General features: G+C 45.9%; 1 protein-coding gene across 1 annotated transcript in view; it reads right to left on the bottom strand.

Annotated features, from left to right (window-relative positions):
• LOC138267674 (uncharacterized) overlaps positions 1-22850 on the bottom strand; it is a 31509-nt gene extending 8659 nt beyond the window's left edge. The window contains exons 1-3 of the mRNA XM_069216809.1: positions 22768-22850; positions 18277-18597; positions 15523-15837 (exon numbers count right to left, since the gene is read on the bottom strand). Coding sequence (XP_069072910.1) covers positions 15523-15837; positions 18277-18597; positions 22768-22810 — 679 coding nt within the window. The 5' untranslated portion in view covers positions 22811-22850. The remainder of the gene's footprint in view (positions 1-15522; positions 15838-18276; positions 18598-22767) is intronic.
• Between the last annotated feature and the right edge of the window lie 248 nt (positions 22851-23098).

The raw sequence follows: 23098 nt of genomic DNA, 5'->3' as shown, positions 1-23098 counted from the left end.
TCATCAGAGAAGCATTGTTTTTTTCTAAACACAAGTGGGCACCCATTATAAGTCCACAAAATACCCTTTCAGGCTTAGAGTGCTGCACAGGTTGCCAAAAATTGACAAAAGGCTTTGTTAAATTTCTAGGCTGGCATGGATGGTATGGGGCTTATCCCATGCTTGCATATTCTGCTAGCGAACGAGACATTTGAGGTGAGCAGACCTAGTGTTGATGGTGTTATAGCTTGTTTCATATAAAGGAGCCGCTCTCCACCTGAAATATGAGAACTGCCCAGGGTTCTCTACTTTCCTATCTGTGCAGTACGCTAAGCCTGAAAGGGCAGTGTTTGTGTGTGTATATATAGCATCACATGTAAATGCATACACACACACAAATACACCTAAGGACACATCAGGTAAAACCACAAAAATGCAGGTACCTTCAAAGCAAACTACTACAGTGTAAATGCAGTGAAGCACAAGCTCGTGGAACTTACCTCCGATGTAATAACTGTGATGTAGTAAGCTACAATTTAATGAAGACACGCCCTTACAAAGGACTGTACACAAAGGCCCTTATTGTCTAACTCACACACAAGATCTGGCGGTCAACGCCATATTAGATGCTCTGTCATTGCCCGATTAGAGGATAAGCACTGCAGGAGGAAGAAAACAAGAAAACACGTTCAGAAAATGACCCCGGGGCTAGAACCGCATCTCCTCTGACATCTGGGCAGCACAAGCCCTCCTACAATTCAGCAAGAAATGGAAAACTCTCCTTTTCAGGGAACACTGTCCCAGATATGGTGACGTCCCACCACTCCCACAGGCTCTACCTCCACCTCTACCCACTACACCATATGAATCCCAAATGGGGCGTGTCCCCTATACAGTGTTCTATTGCTTGCAAGCTAGTTTGGACCTTTAAAATACCAAAACACATGAACATATATATACATGCTACATCTCAATTTTTGCATTTACCGTCCTTCATTAATGCTAGATCTCCATATTTATCACAGTCTCATCAGAGCCACATTTGTACCAATATAATATCTCCGCGAGATCCAGGTCTTCATCTGCGCCCCTCCTCCAGCAGCAATGCATCTCTACGAGTGCCACATCCCCAACAGTGCACATCAACTCCAGTGCCACACTTCTACCACTTTCACACTCTTTTAACAAGTACCACAGCTTCACTATTGTCACATCCCCACCAGTGCTACCTCTTCATGAGTGGCAGAACACAATAAGGGCTCATTCTCTAAAATGTCCGCTTCTTCATCAGTGCCACATCACCAGATTAACATCTCCAGTTATGCCACATTGGTACTATTGGTATATTTCCACAAGTATCACATCCCTATCTATAACATATTTCCACCGGTGCTGCATTTCCATAAATGACTCCATGTTTCTTACTGAGCCATCCTTCCACTACTATTACATCTCCACCAGTGACATACTTCTAACACTGCCATGTATTTATCCATGCCATACTTCCGCCAGTGCTTTTGTCTCTCAGTAGCCCTTGCACAGTGCCGCATTTCCACAGTGCTGCCACATCTCTGGCACTACCACCCCTCCATTAGTTACATACATTAACTAGTGTTACATTTGCATCAGTGACAAGTATTTACCTGTACCTCTTTCTTTGCTACTAATTGAGGAGCCATTTTGTAGCCTGTAAAGGGCATGCTTTCTTCTAAAAGAGTAGATTGTTCATATCAAATGAGTTGGTTGTTCAAGGCATAACTCATGGTGGAACTGTCAGGTGCTAGCCGGCGCCTACAGGGCCGATCGGGAGATTGTAGTCATTAGGGACTACACCTCCCATGAAGCCCAGCGCGGTAGAGATCGCGTAAAAGTCAGCGCACCCTGGAAAGGGTGTGCGTTATTCTGTGCTAATGAGGCAGGTCAGAGCCTCAACGAAGTCGGAGCGGACGGCGTTCCCCATGGGGGAAATCATCGGCGGCCGGAAAAGAGGAATGAGATTCGTCAGGGCCCCCTCCTGGAATCTGACCTTTTACCGGCAGAAGGAGTTCCTAGCTGCTCCTCCGTTCTAGATCCAAGTACTAAGGAGGTGGTAAGCGGCAAGCTGTGCTACGTGCCGGAGGCTATCGCCTTTCTTTATTTCTGCATTCCTTACGGCCAGGTTGTGAGTGACTGTTATATATTGGAGCACTTTACTTTTTGAGGTACCATAATAAAGGAACGGCGATCTTATGAGACATAATCTTTTGGCTTTTTGTTGGCGGCAATTCAGAATGAGATTTACTGTTTGCAGGATTCCAAACAGCCGGGACAAATGATTCTTGTCAACATTCACTGAGAGATGAACGAGTTACTTCTTCAAATATACGTGACATTAACAAAAGGCTCAGTGGGTTAACTGAATCATAGGAAGAAGTGCAAAATAGATTTTCTTCACCTTATTCTTTCTCCTCATGTTTGTTTCTTTATACGTACTGTAGTATTGTTTAGGAGGAGGGGCGGTGAGACCCTTAAGTGATTATTAGTGGCCGTAGTTGGCTTGGGGCATCCATTGGTGATACTGATGGAACGTAGTCAGGCTTTGGACTAGTTCTGCCCTTATGAGTTATGGGCAGGCCAGGTCGTTTTGGTTTTAGTGAGACCTTATGAGAATAGACAGACAATGTGATAATTAACACTGTGTATTTTTCTTTACAGTTATCCCGTCCCTGCTGATCCTTCCCCTTCCTTCCCTCGCTTGATTACTCCAATGCACTGTGGTTTTTTATCGGTGACTTGGTGGTGTCAGGAGGTGGACCTTGTTTGCATCACACCGAGTCTGAGGAGTACCTACACCGTGACAGAATAACGCACCCACGAATAATACTCCTCCTGCTCGGTGTAATGCAAAGATGGCATCTATGGATGATGTATTACAGGCGTTAGTGGTAGTGCAGCAAGAGTTGGCAAATTCTAGGGTGGAGGCAGCGGCCCTAAAGGACAAAGTAGAAAGGCTTACTAGGAATCCCTTCGATGCCTCAGCATCTACACCGCAGGTAATCCGTGAACGTCTCCCCTCCAATCCCTTTGGCCAGTCCGGAACGGTTTTCAGGGGACCCCAGGAAAGTTCAGGCTTTTTTAACGCAGTTGTCTCTTCAATTCTCATGTAGACCGGCGTCTTTTCCCTCTAACCTTTCCAGGGTAATGTTCGCTATTTCTTATCTCTCGGGAGATGCAGCTAACTGGGCAGTGCCGTTAGTTAGAAACGATGACCCATTATTATCGGATTGGAATGCCTTTCGGTCGGCCTTTGAGAAGGTGTTTGATCACAGAACAACCACCTTTAGTGCTGATAGAGAATTGCTGGAACTGAGACAGGGGAGGTCTGACCTGGTTACTTATCTGACGACCTTCAATAGACTGGTGGCGGAATCAGAGTGGCCAGAGGAGAAGAGAATGTCTCTCTATTATCAAGGATTAAGAGACGACATGAAGGATATCCTAGCCCAAATAGATCCACAGCCTTCCACGTGTACTGAACTTGTGAATCTTACCTTGAGATTGAATCATCGGCTAGCAGAGAGAAGGGGAGAGCGTAGAGCGGGTGATAGGCGGCCAGTCATTCCAGAAAGGGAGGGGCGACCAGTTCCTAATTCCCATGATTTATGCGGGGAACCTATGGAAGTGGGAGCCGTTAGGGCACCTCTGTCAAGGGCCGAAAAAGAGAGTAGGAGGGTACAGGGGTTGTGCATGTATTGCGGCAGGAAGGGTCATTATGTGAGAGAGTGTCCCCAAAAACCAAGAAAAAGGTTCTCCTACTCCCCCACTCAAAAGGCCGCGGTGACGTCAGGGAAGATATCAGAGAAAGAGGATTTGCCCTTTATAGAACCCCTATCGGGGTTCCGGTTGACTTCTTTAACCTTTTGCCACAAGAAGAAAAGGCGTCACACCTTTTGTTATCTGTAGAGCTGGTGTCCCAAGATCGAACCCATCCTGTGTGGGCAATGATAGACTCAGGAGCCACGGGAAATTTCATAGATGAAGGGGTGGTTAAGAGACTGGGACTTCTGAGAATTCCAAGAAAGAACCCCGAAATAGTGTTGGCAGTTGACGGTACACCACTGAAGTCTGGACCCCTTACTGAACAAACTGAGGATGTGGGGTTGGTTTTCAGTGGAGTATCCCCGGCACGCAGAGAAATGATCAGGCTAGATATAATAGAGGCTCCTCAGTATGAAATAATTTTGGGAATGCCCTGGCTAAGAAAAAGCAATCCTGTTATCGATTGGCAAACCAAGACGGTTAATTTTCAGTCCTTGAGGAGTGAGAAAGTCTGTTCCTTATATGATAACCCCCCGCGTTAGCGTTGGCTCAAGGGTTACAGTTGGCCACAGTGGTGGAGAAAGCGGTGATATTGCCCTCTGTTTACGCCAAGTTCAAGGATTTGTTCGACGAAGGTCAGGCGGAGACATTGCCACCCCATCGTATATACGATTGCAAGATAGATCTGATTCCGGGAGCACTCCTTCCTTCTTGTAGGGTATATGCTCTATCAGACCCAGAAACCAAACATTTGCGAAGATATCTGGACCGCTTCCTGGAAATCGGGTTCATTAGACCATCTTGTTCTCCGGCAGCTTCTCCACTCTTTTTCATAGCTAAAGCGAATAAAGAGTTGAGAACCTGCATCGATTATCGAATGCTGAACAAGAACACGATAAGGAATAGATACCCTCTTCCCCTCATTCCTGTGTTATTGGAACAGGTGAAAGAGGCAACTATCTATACAAGGTTGGATCTGAAGGGGGCTTACCATCTGGTCAGAATCCGTGAAGGGGATGAATGGAAGACGGCGTTCAAGACCCGTTATGGCCTGTTTGAATACTTGGTAATGCCGTTCGGGTTGTGTAACGCCCCGGCGGCTTTCCAGTACTTTCTGAACGATGTTCTCAAAGAATACGTAGACCACTTTGTGATCGTTTATATAGATGACATATTGGTGTATTCTACCTCCCTAGAGCAGCACATGGAACATGTTTCCCTAGTACTCCAAGCATTGCAACAGCACCATCTTTATTGCAAACTGAGCAAATGCGAGTTCCATGTACAGAAGGTTGAGTTCTTGGGGGTGGATTTAAGCCCGGAAGGGTTCTGCATGTCGACAAGAAAAATACAGGCGGTTCAAGCGTGGCCAGTGCCCACTAGTGTGAGAGACGTGCAATGCTTCCTGGGGTTTTCCAATTACTATAGAAGATTCATCTGTCATTTTTCCCACATTGTGTCACCTATAACAAGGTTGCTAAGAAAGGGTGTGTCTTTTGTTTGGTCAGAGGAGGCAGAGGAGGCCTTCTGCTTCTTAAAACAGGCCTTCTGCTCAGCGCCTATACTTCAGCATCCACAGCCAGAAGTACCTTTTATAGTCGAAGCAGATGCCTCGGATATAGCCATTGGGGCTGTGTTATCCCAAAGAAACAAGACCTCGGGACAGCTTCATCCGGTTGCGTTTTTATCTAAGAAGCTATCTGCTGCGGAACTCAACTATACGGTGGCAGAAAAAGAACTACTAGCCATCAAGAAGGCATTTCAGGAATGGAGACACTATCTCTGGGGGGCCCAACACCCGGTCACGGTATATACTGATCACCGAAACCTGCAGTATATGAAGGAGGCTAGACAGCTTACCCAGCGGCAAATGAGGTGGATGCTGTTCTTTTCAGAATATGAGTTTGTAGTAACCTTCCGTCCTGGGGTCGACAATCGCAAGGCAGATTCACTGTCTAGACAAAGGGACGCGAGGAACATCACTTCAAGACCTGATGAAGCAATCATCCAACCGGAAAAAGTGCTTTGTGCCCTTCATATCTCTCACTTCCTAGAAAAGGTCTCTAAGCATAAGTCTGCTGCTCAGTGGAAGGAGTGGGCCGAAGTAAGTCAGGACCGTACTCTTAAGCATGGAATACCGTTGCAAGGTAATCGTTTGTATTTACCAACACCTGAACTTCGAATGCAAGCCTTCAATTGGTGTCATGATGCGGTAACAGCTGGTCATCCGGGGTACACCAAGACTGCGCAAATAGTTCAACGACATTTCAGGTGGAAAGGTTGTGCTAAGGATGTTGCGACATGGGTAGCTCGGTGTGAGATATGTGCTCGATCCAAGGGAGAAAACGCGAAGAGCCAGGGCAAGCTGATGCCTTTGCCCACTCCGGAAAAACCATGGCAAACCATCAGCGTGGATTTTGTGGTAGGATTGCCAATGGATCAGGGGTACAATGCTATCATGGTGGTAATCAATAGTCTTACCAAGATGGGTCACTTTCTCCCTTGTAGAAACCTACCTACAGCAAGTCAGACCGCCCATCTAATTCTGTCTCAAGTGGTGCGGTTACATGGTTTACCAAGAACCATTATTTCAGACAGAGGCCCCCAGTTCGTTGCTAGGTTTTGGCGCATGTGGTGCAAGGTTCTGCGCATTGAATCCACCCTATCCACCAGTTTCCACCCACAAACCGATGGCCAGACGGAGCGCCTCAACCAAACCCTGAAGAAATATCTGAGGTGCTATGCAAAGGACGCCCAGGAATCGTGGGTGTCATTGCTATGGCTGGCCGAACTATCGTACAACAATGCTTGGCATAGCTCGATAAGGGAGTCTCCTTTTCGTGCTAACACAGGGTTCCACGCGGAGATGTTGCCCATAATCATACCTCGGGATGTCACGGATCAACCTACTGTCCATGCTATGGTTAAGAACCTACAATCCATGCAAAAAAAAATACGACTTAATTTGGATAAAGCCAAGGAACAGTATAAGAAATGGGGTGATGTACATCGGCGTGAGGGGCCGGTGTATCAGCCAGGGGATCGAGTGTGGCTTTCCACCAAGTATATACGCTTTAAGATGCGTAGCATCTTTCATCCTCGTTACATTGGTCCTTATGAGGTGGTACGCAAGATAAACCCTGTGGCTTACCGTCTCAACTTACCTGCTTCCTTAAGAATCCATCCGGTGTTTCATTGCAGCCTTTTGAAGCCAGCTCTGTCAGCGACCCGGCGGGCGGTGCCTCCGGTGGTTAGAGACGGGCAGCTGGAGTATGAGGTGCGCAAGGTGTTGGATTCCAAACTACGGGGGGGTAAGTTATGGTACTTGGTTTCGTGGAAGGGGTATGAGGCCGAGGAGGATTCATGGGAGCCGGAAGGCAATGTCCATGCCCCTAGGGCGGTGCAACGGTTTCATGCTTGTCATCCCACTAAACCTGGCCCTAGGAGGCGCTTTGGAGGTGGGCGTACTGTCAGGTGCTAGCCGGCGCCTACAGGGCCGATCGGGAGATTGTAGTCATTAGGGACTACACCTCCCATGAAGCCCAGCGCGGTAGAGATCGCGTAAAAGTCAGCGCACCCTGGAAAGGGTGTGCGTTATTCTGTGCTAATGAGGCAGGTCGGAGCCTCAACGAAGTCGGAGCGGACGGCGTTCCCCAGGGGGGAAATCATCGGCGGCCGGAAAAGAGGAATGAGATTCGTCAGGGCCCCCTCCTGGAATCTGACCTTTTACCGGCAGAAGGAGTTCCTAGCTGCTCCTCCGTTCTAGATCCAAGTACTAAGGAGGTGGTAAGCGGCAAGCTGTGCTACTTGCCGGAGGCTATCGCCTTTCTTTATTTCTGCATTCCTTACGGCCAGGTTGTGAGTGACTGTTATATATTGGAGCACTTTACTTTTTGAGGTACCATAATAAAGGAACGGCGATCTTATGAGACATAATCTTTTGGCTTTTTGTTGGCGGCAATTCAGAATGAGATTTACTGTTTGCAGGATTCCAAACAGCCGGGACAAATGATTCTTGTCAACATTCACTGAGAGATGAACGAGTTACTTCTTCAAATATACGTGACATTAACAAAAGGCTCAGTGGGTTAACTGAATCATAGGAAGAAGTGCAAAATAGATTTTCTTCACCTTATTCTTTCTCCTCATGTTTGTTTCTTTATACGTACTGTAGTATTGTTTAGGAGGAGGGGCGGTGAGACCCTTAAGTGATTATTAGTGGCCGTAGTTGGCTTGGGGCATCCATTGGTGATACTGATGGAACGTAGTCAGGCTTTGGACTAGTTCTGCCCTTATGAGTTATGGGCAGGCCAGGTCGTTTTGGTTTTAGTGAGACCTTATGAGAATAGACAGACAATGTGATAATTAACACTGTGTATTTTTCTTTACAGTTATCCCGTCCCTGCTGATCCTTCCCCTTCCTTCCCTCGCTTGATTACTCCAATGCACTGTGGTTTTTTATCGGTGACTTGGTGGTGTCAGGAGGTGGACCTTGTTTGCATCACACCGAGTCTGAGGAGTACCTACACCGTGACAGGAACGCCTGCAGCGTGGTCAGATGTCAGATGTATTTGGGTTCTGGGCATGCAAATCAGTGCTGTTACTTCACTTCTGATTACTTTCGAATTATTCTGTTCCAACCCGGACTTCTTTGTGAGCGATTTGAATGATAACTCAACTTAAGGTCCCAACAAACAGCCAAAGCACTACATCTCGTTTCATTCCTTTGCTGTAATTGTTTGCAACGTGTGTGCGGCTCCAGGTTTCTAATCAGTGACAAAACCTTCTCTGGACAACAAACTTCAAATCTCAACTGACCCAGGACAAATCAATTTAAAAGTATGTACCAAGAAGAGATAAAACAGCATAAATCTGATAGATACTTCTAGTTGCAGATTCCTTACCTTAGAATTTCCCCCAGGCGTCGGACTGGATCCGGAAATTTTTCTTCGAGCAATAGCCTTGCACGTCAGTAGGTGGCGTTGGTCGACTCCACGGGCATCGTTGGCGTCGTAGTCACCGCAATGATGTCGGGAGTAGTACATAGACGCCACCTTCGCACAGTGACGTCGGTTATTTTCTTTCCGCGCCACTCGCTGATCCAGAGAGAGCTACCCTGGTCTCTTTTTGACCTACTTCGACCATTTTGTCGACTTTTCAAGTGATATATTTGGTGCGTCGAGGATGTCCCCAAAGACCGGTTTCAAGCCGTGTGAGGACTTTCACCACATGATGTCGGTGACGGATCTGCATCGGGTTTGTTTGTGGTGTGTCAAGCGCGACCACGACCTGAAGTCATACTCCGAGTGCGGGGCCAGGCACCCAAAGGCCTTGAGGGAGCGGTCCCTCAAACTCATTGCGGCCCAGAACTCAACTCCGCGTAAGCCTCGATCTCGATCGAGAGGAAGGTCTCGAGATCGTTCGCGGAGCCATCACCACTCGTCGTCTTCAAAATCTTCGGGTGCAGGTAAGAAAAAGAAGAAGTCGAAGAGGTGCCATCGTTCTCCGACTTTGCCCCATCGCTCGGCTGACGTGATGCGAGAAGAGCATCAACGCTCAAGGCTTCCGTTCTCGAAGCCTGCGTCTGGGCCTGCTCCACACTTCCCCGAGTTTCCCAGAGCGACCCCCACCCAACTTAAAGAATTCTATAAGGCCATGCGCCTCATCTTTGGGCGGACCGACCCCGATATGGCGCCTTTGGGCCCAAGGGGTTTGGTTGAGGGGCCTCTGGGTTCTGCGCCGGCGGCTTCGGGTCCGGCCACCGAGGTCCCCTCCAGATTCATTTGCAGATCCGCAATGGCGCCGGTCGCACCATTGAGACCTTCCCCGGTGCGGGTCGATTGTTGACGCTACCAACGTCAGTAGTGCCCACTATCGACTTCGACCCGATCCTTATCCCCGATGACTCGGTGTCGGTGCGGTGTCAGCCGCCGCCTTTTTTCTTCGATAGGGCCTATTCACCCCAGGTCAGATTCAAACCCTTTTTCCTATGGGTACGAATTCGGGGAAGGATTGGAGGGGTCCCTGGACCCTTAGGAATACCAGGATGACCCACCTCTGGACTGGGAACAGGAATTGGGCAGCACCAGTGGTCTGGATACTTCTCCAGACGCTGGCATGCTGTCTCCTCCTACTGTGGCTACGGCAGAGGGAGCAACTTATGGTATGGTGGTCAGTAGGGCAGCTGAGGTCCTTGGCCTTGAGCTTCCTACTGTAGAGGTCAGGTTCAATCTCCTAACGGAGGTGCTTCAGCCAGGGGCTTCCACATCCGAACCCCTTTTTCTGTTCAATGAAGCCACAACAATGTCCTTTTGGGTACTTGGTCCAAACCCAACACAGGGGTTCCTGTGAATAGGACTATCACACTCCGCCATCAGCCCGCTCCGAACGTCCCTAAATTGCTGTTCCAACACCCCACGCCTGAGAGTCTTGTCATCCAGGCTTCCTCATCTTCAGGCGCATTCCCTTCCGCATCCCCGGAAGTTGTTTTCTTCCTCCAGTCTTGCGCTGCGGTCTGTGAACACCGAATGCCTTTTGGGCCGCTATACCCATTCTCTGTGGGATACGGTTATGCAAGTCCTTCCGCAGATACCGGAGGAAGCCCGTGCTATCGTCTCCCAAACTGTCAACGATGGGAGAGATGCGGCGAAGTTCACAATCCGTTGTGGGCTGGACACGACCAACACTCTGGGCAGATAGGTTGCTACGACGGTGGCCTTGAGAAGCCAGGCCTGGTTTCGTACTTCTGGTTTTTCTGGGGATGTCCAACAGTCCCTCATGGACATGCCCTTTGATGGCTCTCGTCTCTTTGGAGACAAAGCGGATTCGGCCTTGGATAGATTCAAAGATTTCTGGGCAATGGCTCGGTCCCTTGGTCTTTCCTCTGCCCCTTGCCTCCCGCCGATTCCTGGGCTACGGCTTGGTCCCTTGGTCTTTCCTCTGCCCCTCAACTCCCGCAGTCCGCTTTTTGCCCCTTTCATGGCCACAGAAGGGGCTCCCTGTTGCGTCCTTTGCCCAGCCACTGTGCCACCCATGCTGTCCAGCCGCTGCGTGGCCAAGGATGCGGAATTCCACGTGGGCTTGGAACAGGGAACCAGAGGTCTGCCCAGTCCACCTCCGCCCCAGCTGCAGCCTCCAAACCCTCCTAGTCCGTCCCCTCACTCCCAGCCAGTTGGCGGCAGGATTCGCCATCACCTGCTCCACTGGGAATCCATCACTGCGGACAGGTGGGTTTTGCAGATCGTTCGAAAGGGCTACTCCCTCCCTTGTGAATCTGCTCCACCATCCATGCCTCCATCCCTCAAACACCTCCCAGAGGATCATTTGGAGCTTCTCCACCAGGAAGTCGCAGCTCTCTTGGCCAAAGGAGCTATAGAGAAGGTCCCTGTGCCCAAAGTAGGTCATGGTTGTTATTCCCATTACTTTCTGGTGCCGAAAACGGACAAGGCTTATGTCCTATCCTAGACCTTTGGGACCTAAACTACTTCCTCAAGAAGGAGAAATTCAAAAAGCTCACCCTGGCTCAGGTTCTGTCTGCCTTGGACCCAGGAGACTGGATGGTAGCGTTGGACTTGCAGGATGCTTATTTCCACATCCCCATCCTGCCTGCCCACTAACGTTACCTACGATTCGTAGTAGGTCACAAGCACTTTCAGTTTACTGTGCTCCCTTTTGGCATTACCTGCACCCCTCGGTGTTCACAAAAGTGATGGCGGTGGTTGCAGCTCATCTGCGCAGGTTAGGGGTATCAGTCTTCCCCTACCTCAACGACTGGCTGTTGAAGGTGGACCCACCCCAGAAAGTCATCTCCCACCTTCTGACTGCAGCAAACCCCCTGCACACGCTGAGGTTCACTATAAACATGCCAAAGTCACACCTGACTCCCTCTCAGGTGCTCCCCTTCATTGGAGCTGTTCTGGACACAGTGCTGTTTTGGGCTTATCCTCCCGAAAAGTGAGTCAAAGATATTCAGACTCTGATTCCGATCTTTTCAGCCTCTGTCTTGGGTTTGGATGAGACTGACTGTGAAGCTGCTGGTCCTCATGGCCTCCTGCATCCTGCTAGTGACACTTGCCAGATGGCATATTCGGTCTCTGCATTGGTACTTGAAGTTCCAGTGGGCGCAGCATCAGGGGAATCTCTCCGACATGGTCTACATCTCGGAGGGGACTGCGGAAGACCTGCAGTGGTGGCTTTCGAATCCGCATTGGGTCTACTGCAGATCCCTCTTCCCTTCCCTAACCAGATCTATCTATAGTGACAGATGCATCACTTCTGGGTTAGGGAGGCCACATGGGAAAGGCGGAGATCAGAGGCCTACGGTCTCCGGTGGAGTCTGGGCTCCATATCAATCTTCTGGAGCTCCGGGCGATCAAGCTTGCGTTGAAAGCATTTCTTCCCTTTCAAAGGGAAAGCAGTGCAGGTGTTCAAGGACAATACTACCACCATGTGATACAGAAACAATCAGGGCGGAGTAGGGTCCTGGACCCTTTGTCAGGAGGCACTCCGCCTCTGGATATGGCTGGAATATCAGGGCTTTACCCTGGTGGTTCAACATCTGGCGGGTTCTCTCAACGCCAGAGCGGAAGAACTCAGCCGTCGATGCACAGCCGTTCACGAATGGCCTTTCCATCCGGAGGTGGTGCAAGGTCTCTTTCAGCAGTGGGGAGAGCCTTGGTTAGATTTGTTCGCTTCCGCAGAGAACGCGCAATGTCAGCTGTTTTGCACGTTGGAGTTTTCAAGGCTGCACTCGCTTGGAGACACTTTTTCGTCTCGAGTGGAACTCCGGTCTCCTTTCCGCCCATACCACTTCTGCCCAGAGTTCTCAGAAATGCCCGCGCCCAAGTCATCTTGCTGGCTCCGGATTGGGCCCGGAGAGTCTGGTATCCAGAACTATTGAGCATGTCCATTGATCCTCCACTCAGACTGCCTCTTCGGGTGGATCTTCTGTCGCAGCAACAGGGGACGGTTTTTCACCCAAACCTGTCCAGTCTCCGCCTTCATGCGTGGAGATTCAGCAGCGACAGTTGACAACTTTTGGTCTTCCACCCGAAGTCTGCGATGCTATCTTGGCAGCCAGGCGTCCCTCCACCAAAACTGTATACGGCTGTCGTTGTAATAAATTTGTAGCATGCTGCACCAACAAATCTGTTGATCCCCTCTCTACCCCTCTATCCGAGGTTCTTTTGTTCATTCTTTCTTTGGCCCAGCAGGGCTCTGCTTTGGGCACCCTTAAAGGGTATTTATCTGCCATTTCGGCCTTCCTTAGGTTACCTAATCAGCCCTCACTTTTTAAATCTCCTACTGTGAGTAGATTCCTAAAAGGCCTCACCCATTTATTTCCTCCCACTCCATTTATCGTGCCTCAGTGGGGCCTCAATCTTGTCCTTACTTATTTAATGTGTACTCCCTTTGAGCTGATGCACAATTGTTCCTTACGGCTCCTCACCTTCAAAACTGTCTTTCTTGTTGCCATCACCTCTGCTCGCAGGGTGAGTGAGCTTCAAGCCCTTTCGTCCAAAAATCCATACTTGTCTGTGCACCCTGACAAAGTGGTGCTGTGCACTAAGGCTTCCTTCCTTCCAAAGGTGGCTAAGCCTTTTCATGTAGGCCAGTCCATCACCCTGCCTACTTTCTACGCACCCCCACATCCTTCTCATGAGGTGAAGAGACTCCACCGTCTGGACCCAAAAAGAGCGTTGGCGTTCTATCTTAATCGTACCAAAGATTTCTGGGTGGACGATCAACTCTTTGTCGGGTATGTGGGTGCGAAAAAATAGAAGGCGATGCAAAAACATACCATCTCTCGATGAGTACTTCTTTGCAGCAAAATGTGCTACGCTTTGGCCAAGAAGCAATCCCCGAGGGCTTGTGTGCTCATTCCACCAGAGCAACTGCTGCTTCCACTGCGTTAGCACGCGGAGCTCCTGTACTGGATATCTGCCAGGCAGCTACGTGGGCGTCCCTGCACACGTTTGCTAAACACTACTGCCTAGACAGTCAGGTCCCTCGGGACGGCTTCTTTGGTCGCTCGGTCCTGCAGGACTTCCTAGTATGATCTTGGTTCGCAGCCCACCACCGAGGATGGCATTGCTTGGGTATCTGTTCTAAGGTAAGGAATCTGCAGCTAGAAGTCTCTATCAGATGTACAAGTTACTTACTTATGGTAACAAAATATCTGGTAGAGACATATTCTATTTGCAGATTCCTTACCGACCACCCATCCTCGCCGCTTGCCAACTGATTTCTTGGGACAGGGATTTGCTCCTTCAGGTCCTTAGCTCTGGTGCACCAATCTCAGTGTTCTTAGCGGCTCTGCGCTTTGGTGTGGGAAGTTGTTAAGAGAAACTAACGTGACTGCATGAAGGTCGGCGTCTATGTACTACTCCTGATGTTATCACGACGACTACGACGCCCACGGAGTTGACCGACACCACCTACCGACGCGCAAGGGGATTGCTCGAAGAAAAATCTCTGGATCCAGTCTGACGCCTGGGGGGAAATTCTAAGGTAAGGAATTTGCAACTAGACTATGGCCCTCATTATGAACACGGCTGGCGGTCTAAACACAGACCACCAGCCCGTTGAGGACCCCGCCGGCCGACAAAACAACATTCCGTTGGGCCGGCAGGCAGAAACAGTGTTTCTGCAAGCCGGCCCAGCGGAATGCTGGGCCTGGACATTGCCGAGGGCTCCACATGGAGCCATCGTCAATGTAGCAGTGCGGCGGGTGCAGCAGCACCCATCGCGCATATCACTGCCCGTAAATCGGGCAGTGACATGCGCGACAGGGCTGTGCACGGGGGCCGCCGCACTGCCCATGCCAATTGCATGGGCAGTCCAGGGGCCCCCATTCTGCAAGCCTTTTCCTGTCGGGGGAAACCGCCAGGGAAAGGCTGGTGGACACAGGTTCTTTTTCCGGCGGGCAGCGCTGCACTGTCGGATAAAGAACTCCACCATCATCAGGCTACCTGGCGCTCTCAGAGTTCCACCTGTGGTGGCATGTTCTTTATGACCATCTATGTCTCTACCAGATATTTTGTTACCAAAGGTAAGTAACTTGTATTATTAGACTAGTTCAAACTGATGCATTTCCTGATCAGCTGTTTTTCGTTGGATAAATGCAGAATACAATATTAAAAAGTGGGCCCCAAACTCTACTAAAAGAGACATGTCACCACGTGCTTATGTCACAGTTCCTCACAGACATTGTCAGTTTTTTGGCCAACATGCTTCTTTCATTTTCTCATTATTTGATTGTATAGTGGGGTTTCCAGATCCTGGTTGGGAGTTCCAAACCAGAATTCCTGCCCAGTTATAGTCTTTATATCACTCATAATCTGTTGTATACAGATGGCGATGTATTTACATTGACAGTGCTTGTGCAGTTTTGAACGAGCAATTCCAGAGTTCAACAATGCTATTGGCAACAGTGTAATTTTACACCAACACTTGGACTCCCTGAGAAGTGACAGTTGGTATTTGCACCAGATATCTGGTGCTAAAAAGTGACTGCGCACCAATCTAATGTTGTTACATGATTGCAGCAGTAGTTTATGTAATCCAGCTCCTAGACCTGATAGAAGCAAAAGATGTGACCTCAGACTTTCCAGCCTGACCACATTGTGTTGTCCTGGGTTACCTAATATCATGATACACGATTTAATTCCATCACCTGCCAAAAATGGAAGTAATGTCCCTCAATATTCAGCGCTATGTAAAGGAAAAAATATTTACACTTAGTACCTATGTGCTTAGTAAAAACTTTAGAGAAGGTCTGCCCCGAGGACTTGTTTTTAATTAAACAGGTGCAGGACTTCGCCTGGCCCCAGATCTTCTGTGACATCACCAGGGTACTGCTCATGCTAAATAGACCCCGAGCATCAAAAACTCCTGTATCTGTCTGCCCGTGGGATTCACGTCGATCGATCTGCCACAGCGGCGGACCCCACTCTTCTGAGACGCCCGACGCCACACAGAGGATTACTGTTTGTTCTGGAAGCGGAGACTCCTCCTCCTGGGCTGGAACCAGAATGGACATGATAGGAGCTGATGTGGCATCTGGAAGTGAGATTTGCAGAAAGAGGAAGATTTACAATGTATAAAACGTATATATTTGTTCTGCATTGTGAAGTAAAACGTGAACAGGAAAAACATTCTAGTATCAAACCCTTAGCATATGAGAAAGCGCATCGATTACATATTGCATGATCTACAATATAGGACAATTGACAATCTATTTAACAGTAGTACAAAATGGCTCATGATCCTATCTACAGTATACAAAACAACAAAATACATACACACACACACACACTCACACAAACATATATATATATATATATATATATATATATATATATATATATATATATATATATATATATTAATCCAAAGGTTAAAGTGACATCAGACTTAGGTCAAACTTTCTTTACCAATGTAACGTTTTAAACAAAAATATACACTGAAATTCACCAGTTATAGTTATCACTAGTAACTATGATTTGTGCCCTAGGGTAACTATAACTTGCGCCTCTGCCATGCAGAATCTTGTCATCAATGATGTAAATTCACATGTTGCTGTGAGGTTATCAAAGATGTCATAGAACATGTCATGATTGATGTAAGACGGGAGGTAATTAGTGCATGGTGAGGGCACAAGTTATAGGTTACCTTAGGGAATGAGTCATAGCTATGTACAGGTGTATATATATATATATATATATATAGAGAGAGAGAGATAGATAGATAGATAGATAGATAGATAGATAGATAGATAGATAGATAGATAGATAGAAAGATAGATAGATAGATAGATAGATAGATATCACCTTAAAAACAGTTAAAGTGCAATTGTTGTTATGAATTAAAAGTGAAAAGTGATTCAATTTATTGTTAGAACCACAATTCATATCTCGCCCACCAGCAATGCAAACCATAACTAGCAACCCAAATGCAAATGTGCTGGTTGGCTGCCGGGCCCCACCTGCCATGGATGGCCTAATCCTGTTGCACATGGCCAAAGGCCTGTGGCCAGGCCCTGTACCCAGACCACTGTAGGTGGCTGACTCCATCCCTACTCACCCACGTAATGCAGCCTTTGTCTGTATGGCCCAGCACCAACTTTCCATGGGAGGCAACCCACAGCTGTGCATGCCATTTGGCTGTATGAAGTGGAGTTTGGCCATGCATCCACCATCTGTTTTAATCTGAGTCAGGTCTTGGATAACTGATTCCCATTTTTTTGGATGGCATTTTTTGGATGGCATGAAAACATCCCTCTACATTCCTCCCCAGGGGTGCACCTTAGTCAGTATGAAATGGGGGCGGGGGAGGGGGGGGGTGAGCTTCAGATTTCCCAACAATCATACTGGAACTTCTATAAAACACATTATATGAGAAATAGAACATGAGTTGGGCTTACGGGGTAGTGGAAAGAGAGAGAGGCGTGTAGATTATTAAGGTACTTAAAGCGCAACATTTTTCAAACTAATCAACCTTTTAAAGACCTTCAAAATATAGACAAGAGTGTGTGTGTGTTTTTTGTCCGTGTGGGCATGAAAAAACCCAGGTGAAATCCGACAGACAGTTCTCATTTCCAGACTGAAAGCACTTATACCCAACTCTTTGCTACAGAATAATTGTTTTAGGGGGGTGTCCCCCCAGAGCTACACCCCTGTTCTGCCCCATTTGGTACATTGCCAAATCAAGAGCCAGGCCTTTTGCCCAGGGCACTGTAGGCCTGTTTGAAGTGTTCCTTGATCAAAACCTCCTTGCCCTTTGAGCGCACAGCCAGGTGGCAAGCCACTCACTGAACCCAGAGAGGCTGGGCATGGCCAGTGGCTTATTCTAGTGTGTCTTTTTCTTGCCTATTACATACATTGCCACTGGCCAAAGTAAGAACATACTTTAGTTCTTTTGCTTCCAGAAAATGGCTACTGGGAGTTCCCTTCGAGCATGTCCTGTGCCATGTTAGCAAAGTGCAACAGCTAACTTACATTTCTGAAGAGCGACGCTTGCGCACCTCTCACCCTCAGCCAACCACAAAGCAGGGTTCGACTCAATGCAGTCAGCCTCTTTTTGAATCTTCAAATAAAGACTTTATCTTGGAGTCTTTTCACCAACCATGATAATTTGCTAAATAGTGCCCCCTTTTCCATAAATACCTGACCTACTTCCTTGCTTAAGAACGCCTTATGGTGGAACTTAGTTGTGACTTTCGGTCGTAACTCCAGTGTGGCCTACTGCATTGGCATGAGGATGTCCCTTATCAAAAACTACTATTAGTGAAGAATGTTTACAAGCAAGGCATTCCATTTAATTTGGGATAGATAAATGTATTTTAAATATCTGTGTTTAAACTAGGTAGACAGAGCTTGCACACCTTTATGCAAAAGGTTTCAATATAGAAACAAGCATTGGTTACAATGGCCTTTTTTGTTGCTCTCATGGAAATTTATGTTGCACACTTTGTCGGTAGCACTGTAGTTTCACTCTCACCTGTGATGTAAAGCTTGAATTTGCCACTTAAAAAGGGGTTTATACCGATGAAGGTCCCGCAGTAGTAGACTCCCGAATGACTTCGTTGAGTGTTGTTAATGACCAAAGAACTGCTGTTGGAGCCACTGAGTTTACCTGACTTTCTTATGCCTTGATCGAAGCTTTGAGGAATAAAGGTTAAGGTTCCATTCGGCTGCTCTTTGTACCAGACAGCATCAAACATTGACTTAGTAAAGGTGCAGGTCATCTTAGCAACACCTCCAACCTCAGTGAGTAAAGTGGTGGGGGTCAGAGTGATAACAGGGCCCTCTGTATTAGTGACTGCAAAGGAAGAAAGAAGAAAGAATCAGGCACAAACCAGTATCTACCCGCTTACAAATAAAAACTTAAATATTTAAATGAACAACACTGCTTTCAAGCAGAAGTGGCAATCCCCTTTATTATTTATTTTTATGACTTAATATTTTTATAGTGCAGATCCAATAAATAAAATGCAATGAATACAATAAAATACATTGGCAGAAGCTGAGCGCTAACAGTTCTAGAACACAGATTACCAACAAAAGTGTCAGCAGAAGTGTGTTGGAAGCTGGGTTATCCATGCGAATTCTGCTGCGCGTCCACTAGGGATTGTCAAAAGAGAAGCATTTTGAGGTGCTCCATAAAGGAGGTGAGTTAGTATGGTGTTCTTAATTCCTAGTTGTCTTGGCGTTTCCCATAAAAGTTTGTTTCGGTGCAGAGCAGTTCTGCGGGTCGAAAACAACTGAGATGAAGGGGGAACATCCTTAATGTATTAAGAGTTATTATCATGTTTAGTCAGGTAGGCTGGGCATTAGAGTAGTCTCACAGATTCATCTTTTTTTTCCCCAAAATTAGCAAAACTTCTTGTGCACTACCTATCTGTTAGGATCGGAGGATAAACCTTTAGGATGTAATTCTGTACAAGCAACATTACTCTGTTTCCTGAGCAGTATTGCCAAAATAAAATGAAATGACGAGACTAGTATAATGAAGGTGCAGTAAAGTGTGGGAGATTTCTAGAACCTCAAATATTTCAAGCGTACAGAGTATAATGGAGAAGGCATTTCACGAATGCTGTGTGGTTAAGGAACTTCCTCTATTGGCATTCAGATGTCCTTGTGTCCATCAGTCTCTCCAGAATATTTTCAATATCTCTCCGTAGCAACACTCTGCCTTCAGTGGGCTTCTATTACAGATTTTAGCCCCACCTGAGTGGGTGAGGTTTGAGAAACATAGATCCATGCTTCTACCAAACCTTTCCTTCAAACAGTGTTTGAGCTCTTGGTGCCTTCTTTCAGTCTTGTGCTGAAAGTGCTGTGAGGCTCTCAAATGTGCTGATTTACCATTTGTCTCCAAGTAGCCTTTCTGGATGATACCACTTCAGGGAAAGAAAATGTGAATTAAGGTTCTTCATTACAGAGCATTCTTTTTGTGCTTCATGATGATGTCCTCATTCGGTTAGAACCTTTCTCTAAATCTAAAGTACATTCATACATCACTACCAGGGCCACTGGCATTATGCGTTTGTGAGGCTGCGGTGTTTTCCGCATAATTATGAATTTGCTGCATTTGCTACATAGTCCACCATCTGCTGCATAATCTAAAAAAAATGGTTCAAATGTTACTAAACTCGCAGCAAAGCGTCTTGCCCCACAGTAAAAGGTCCTTTGCAAAGTGCAGAGGTGGACTTCTCCCCTTTCTTGTGCTTATTACTATGTTTGAGTGTTGAACTGAGTTGCAACCTATGCCCAGACGGTCTTAACAAGTGTACAAGTGAAGAAATACTATCAGATAATGTGCCACACTACGCTGCATGATTTGATTGCCTTTTCTTGCTGCATAATATACTCAACCCTGATGCATAATTTAACCCTCTACTGCAGCATAATTCTTGTGGCCCTGGTCACTACATATTAGGAAGTCATATTTTCTGCCTTTTTGATAATCTAATTGTGTGTGGAAAACGCATGACTACAACAGCCGTATCTCAGCAGGTGCAGCGCTTTTCACAACTTGTTTTTTACAGTTGTGGCTTAAAGCCTAGGATGTAAAACCTTTTCTGTTTGTCTTAGTCAGTGGATGAGATCTACTATGGCATTAAATTATTCAAAGGTCCACATTTCCTACGTGTGTCAGTGTGGGCTCATCCGCTAACGGAATAGGTACACCATGAGTAAATCTACTTTATACTCCTCTCAGTAAGATGTGTAGAGCTGCAACATGGCCCTCTGTACCTACGTTTTAAACCATTAGTAACTGTGACTAGGGAAAGAAAGTTCCTAATTTTCGTGACAAGTATGTTAAATTATGTGTAAGGATTTGATTTCATCATTAAAATGGCACTATGAGTGACATTAATGTTATGCCTTAATCCTTTTTTTCCTGGGTTTTTAGTTCTTTAAAGCTTTCCTACTTTGGTGTATGCCATTAGGTAGAAATGGTGCGAGGAGGACAGATCTGGCAATAATATTCAGAATACTAACTACCAATATTAATTATTATTAATCCTACTGTTCCTCATCATAGTCTTAACTTCCAGCCCGCCCAATATTGTTCAGTCTTTGGGCCTGATGGTGAAGGTATCTTCCCTGAGGATTCGGGGCCCTCTTGTAGCACCTACATTTTCCAAGATAAATCTGTTCCTACAATGCCCATGTTAACACTTGTTTCTCTCTTCTACTCACAATCAGACATAATTATGGACATTGTTAGAATTTCATCGCAATGCCTGTTTCATATTTGCTGTGTTAAAGACGGGTACAAATGTTGGGGGTATATGTGGTCCTTTACTTACGGGTATTTCAGTTCTTGGTCCATATCATCCTTGAAAAGTGTTAATCTGAGATGCTTAACACAAAAACACTCTAATCGACATACATTGTAATAACATTTATTTATCTTTTTTTGAGGCTTTACATTGTATGTACCAGCCCTATTAGCCAGGACTGTCCAACATAAGCCAGGAGCATTGGATCCATCCAAGGTGTGGAGGATACTATGTAAATTAGTCCCATTTAGATTAATATTATGTACATATATCCTGCATAAAATAAATATTTTTTCTGATTGTTCCAAGAAAAGGCACATGTAATTATTTTACTTCAGAATCTGAGTTTTTATTACATAAAATTAATTCTCCTTTCAAAAACGATAACACTTTTATACTTTAGCATCATCACATATTGTATAAAATGCACCTTTCCTCGATATTACTCTATTATGCTAGAAAGCTGTTTCCTGCCAAAGGATCTGTACCCAGCATAAAATGTTCTGCACATTTTTATGAGGTACATTAGAATATTCACATCCCTTTTATTTTGAAGACCGCTGCCCTACTATGAGTGAGAAGACTCTGTAGCAACAAGGTTTTGCCTTTATCTTTTACCAGCCAAACCACACGATCAGCGTTTTTTAATGCAGTCCTTTCATGTATTTCATCCATTTATAAGCTCTTTGAACGTAGAACAAACAAAATACTGGCAGGGAAATAAAGAAATTTGTCCATGATCAAACATATAATGGCCAAGCACAAAAGTTCGGACTAAAGCCCAGGTTTCTACATTCCGTATTTGGCGGTTGTAACAATAAACAACAATTTAACATTAGCAAATTATAGGAAACTCACCAAATGTTCAGCAAAATAAACTTTTAACCAAGTTGACTCCCTTTTAATTAATTGTAAAAAAAAACGTACCACTAAATACATAGTTACAGTCTAAGAATCTTCTGTCAACATTTCTTGTTAAAAAATTAAGTTCCTTGCTCGAACTTAGTTTTCAATCTATAGATTGCCTTAAGGACAACGTCACAATTATGAGTGAAATGAGTAGCAAAACTCAGCATATCAATTAAATATGCAGATTAATATCCTGTTGGGAGCCATGTTTCATTATAAACATGAATATCTTTAAAATGTTATAATAAGATGTAATACATATAACACTTGCCTGGATCTATCAAAGACATTGCTCCTTAGACACTATGACAGTTTAATTATCAAAATATATGAACAGTACTGAAAAAAACGAATTTCCTCTGATATATTGAAAACAATAAATTCACTGCCGTTGAGTTTCGGAATTTAGCATTTAATGATGATGTCTCTGACTCATACATCACAATCTGCTGTATTTAAAATAGATTGTATTACTGAATATAGAGATGCAAGAAGATCGTGGACAAAATACTGAAAGGTAAGTGCATATAGAGGAAGTATAAATTTACCGTTCCTAACTCCACATTCAGATACCTTGAAGATATATATATCTTCATGTACATGTCATGGTACATACATATATATGGAGTCAGATATAGAAAATCTGTACTTATTTAGCTTTTGATATTTTGGATTTCATATTTTGATCTCGATTTTTGCCTACCTTGATATTCTGGTTTCGATATTCAAGGTGACATCCTGGTAAATTAGGCGTAGTAATCAGATAAAATGAGAACATGAGAAAAAGCTCTTACTTAGGAACTGATGCAGAAGAATCAATGCTCCAATGATGACCATTGTGTTCGCTCACAAACCACAACAACAACAACCACACGCTAAGCAGACTCTTTGAAAACTGCCTGGCCCATGCTGGGTGCACAGGCTGTGACCATTTGCCAACACTCTGCTTCCTTTGACAGTTCATCTGCACCCAGAATGTCAGAAAGCGACAGGGGAGTGGGTGGACACCTGCAATAGCCCCTTTCTAACATACAGGGTGCAGAGCTTTCGAAGCTGTGCTCGTTCCATAGAGGCTTCTACGTTCTTTTTAATTCTTTGCCTTTCAGCATTACACCTTTCACTGCA

This window comes from Pleurodeles waltl, chromosome 12, assembly GCF_031143425.1.
Source record: "Pleurodeles waltl isolate 20211129_DDA chromosome 12, aPleWal1.hap1.20221129, whole genome shotgun sequence".
NCBI classification, from domain to species: Eukaryota; Metazoa; Chordata; class Amphibia; order Caudata; family Salamandridae; genus Pleurodeles; species Pleurodeles waltl.
The sequence above is the reverse complement of the archived record's forward strand: the minus strand, read 5'-3'. Positions and strand labels throughout refer to the sequence as shown.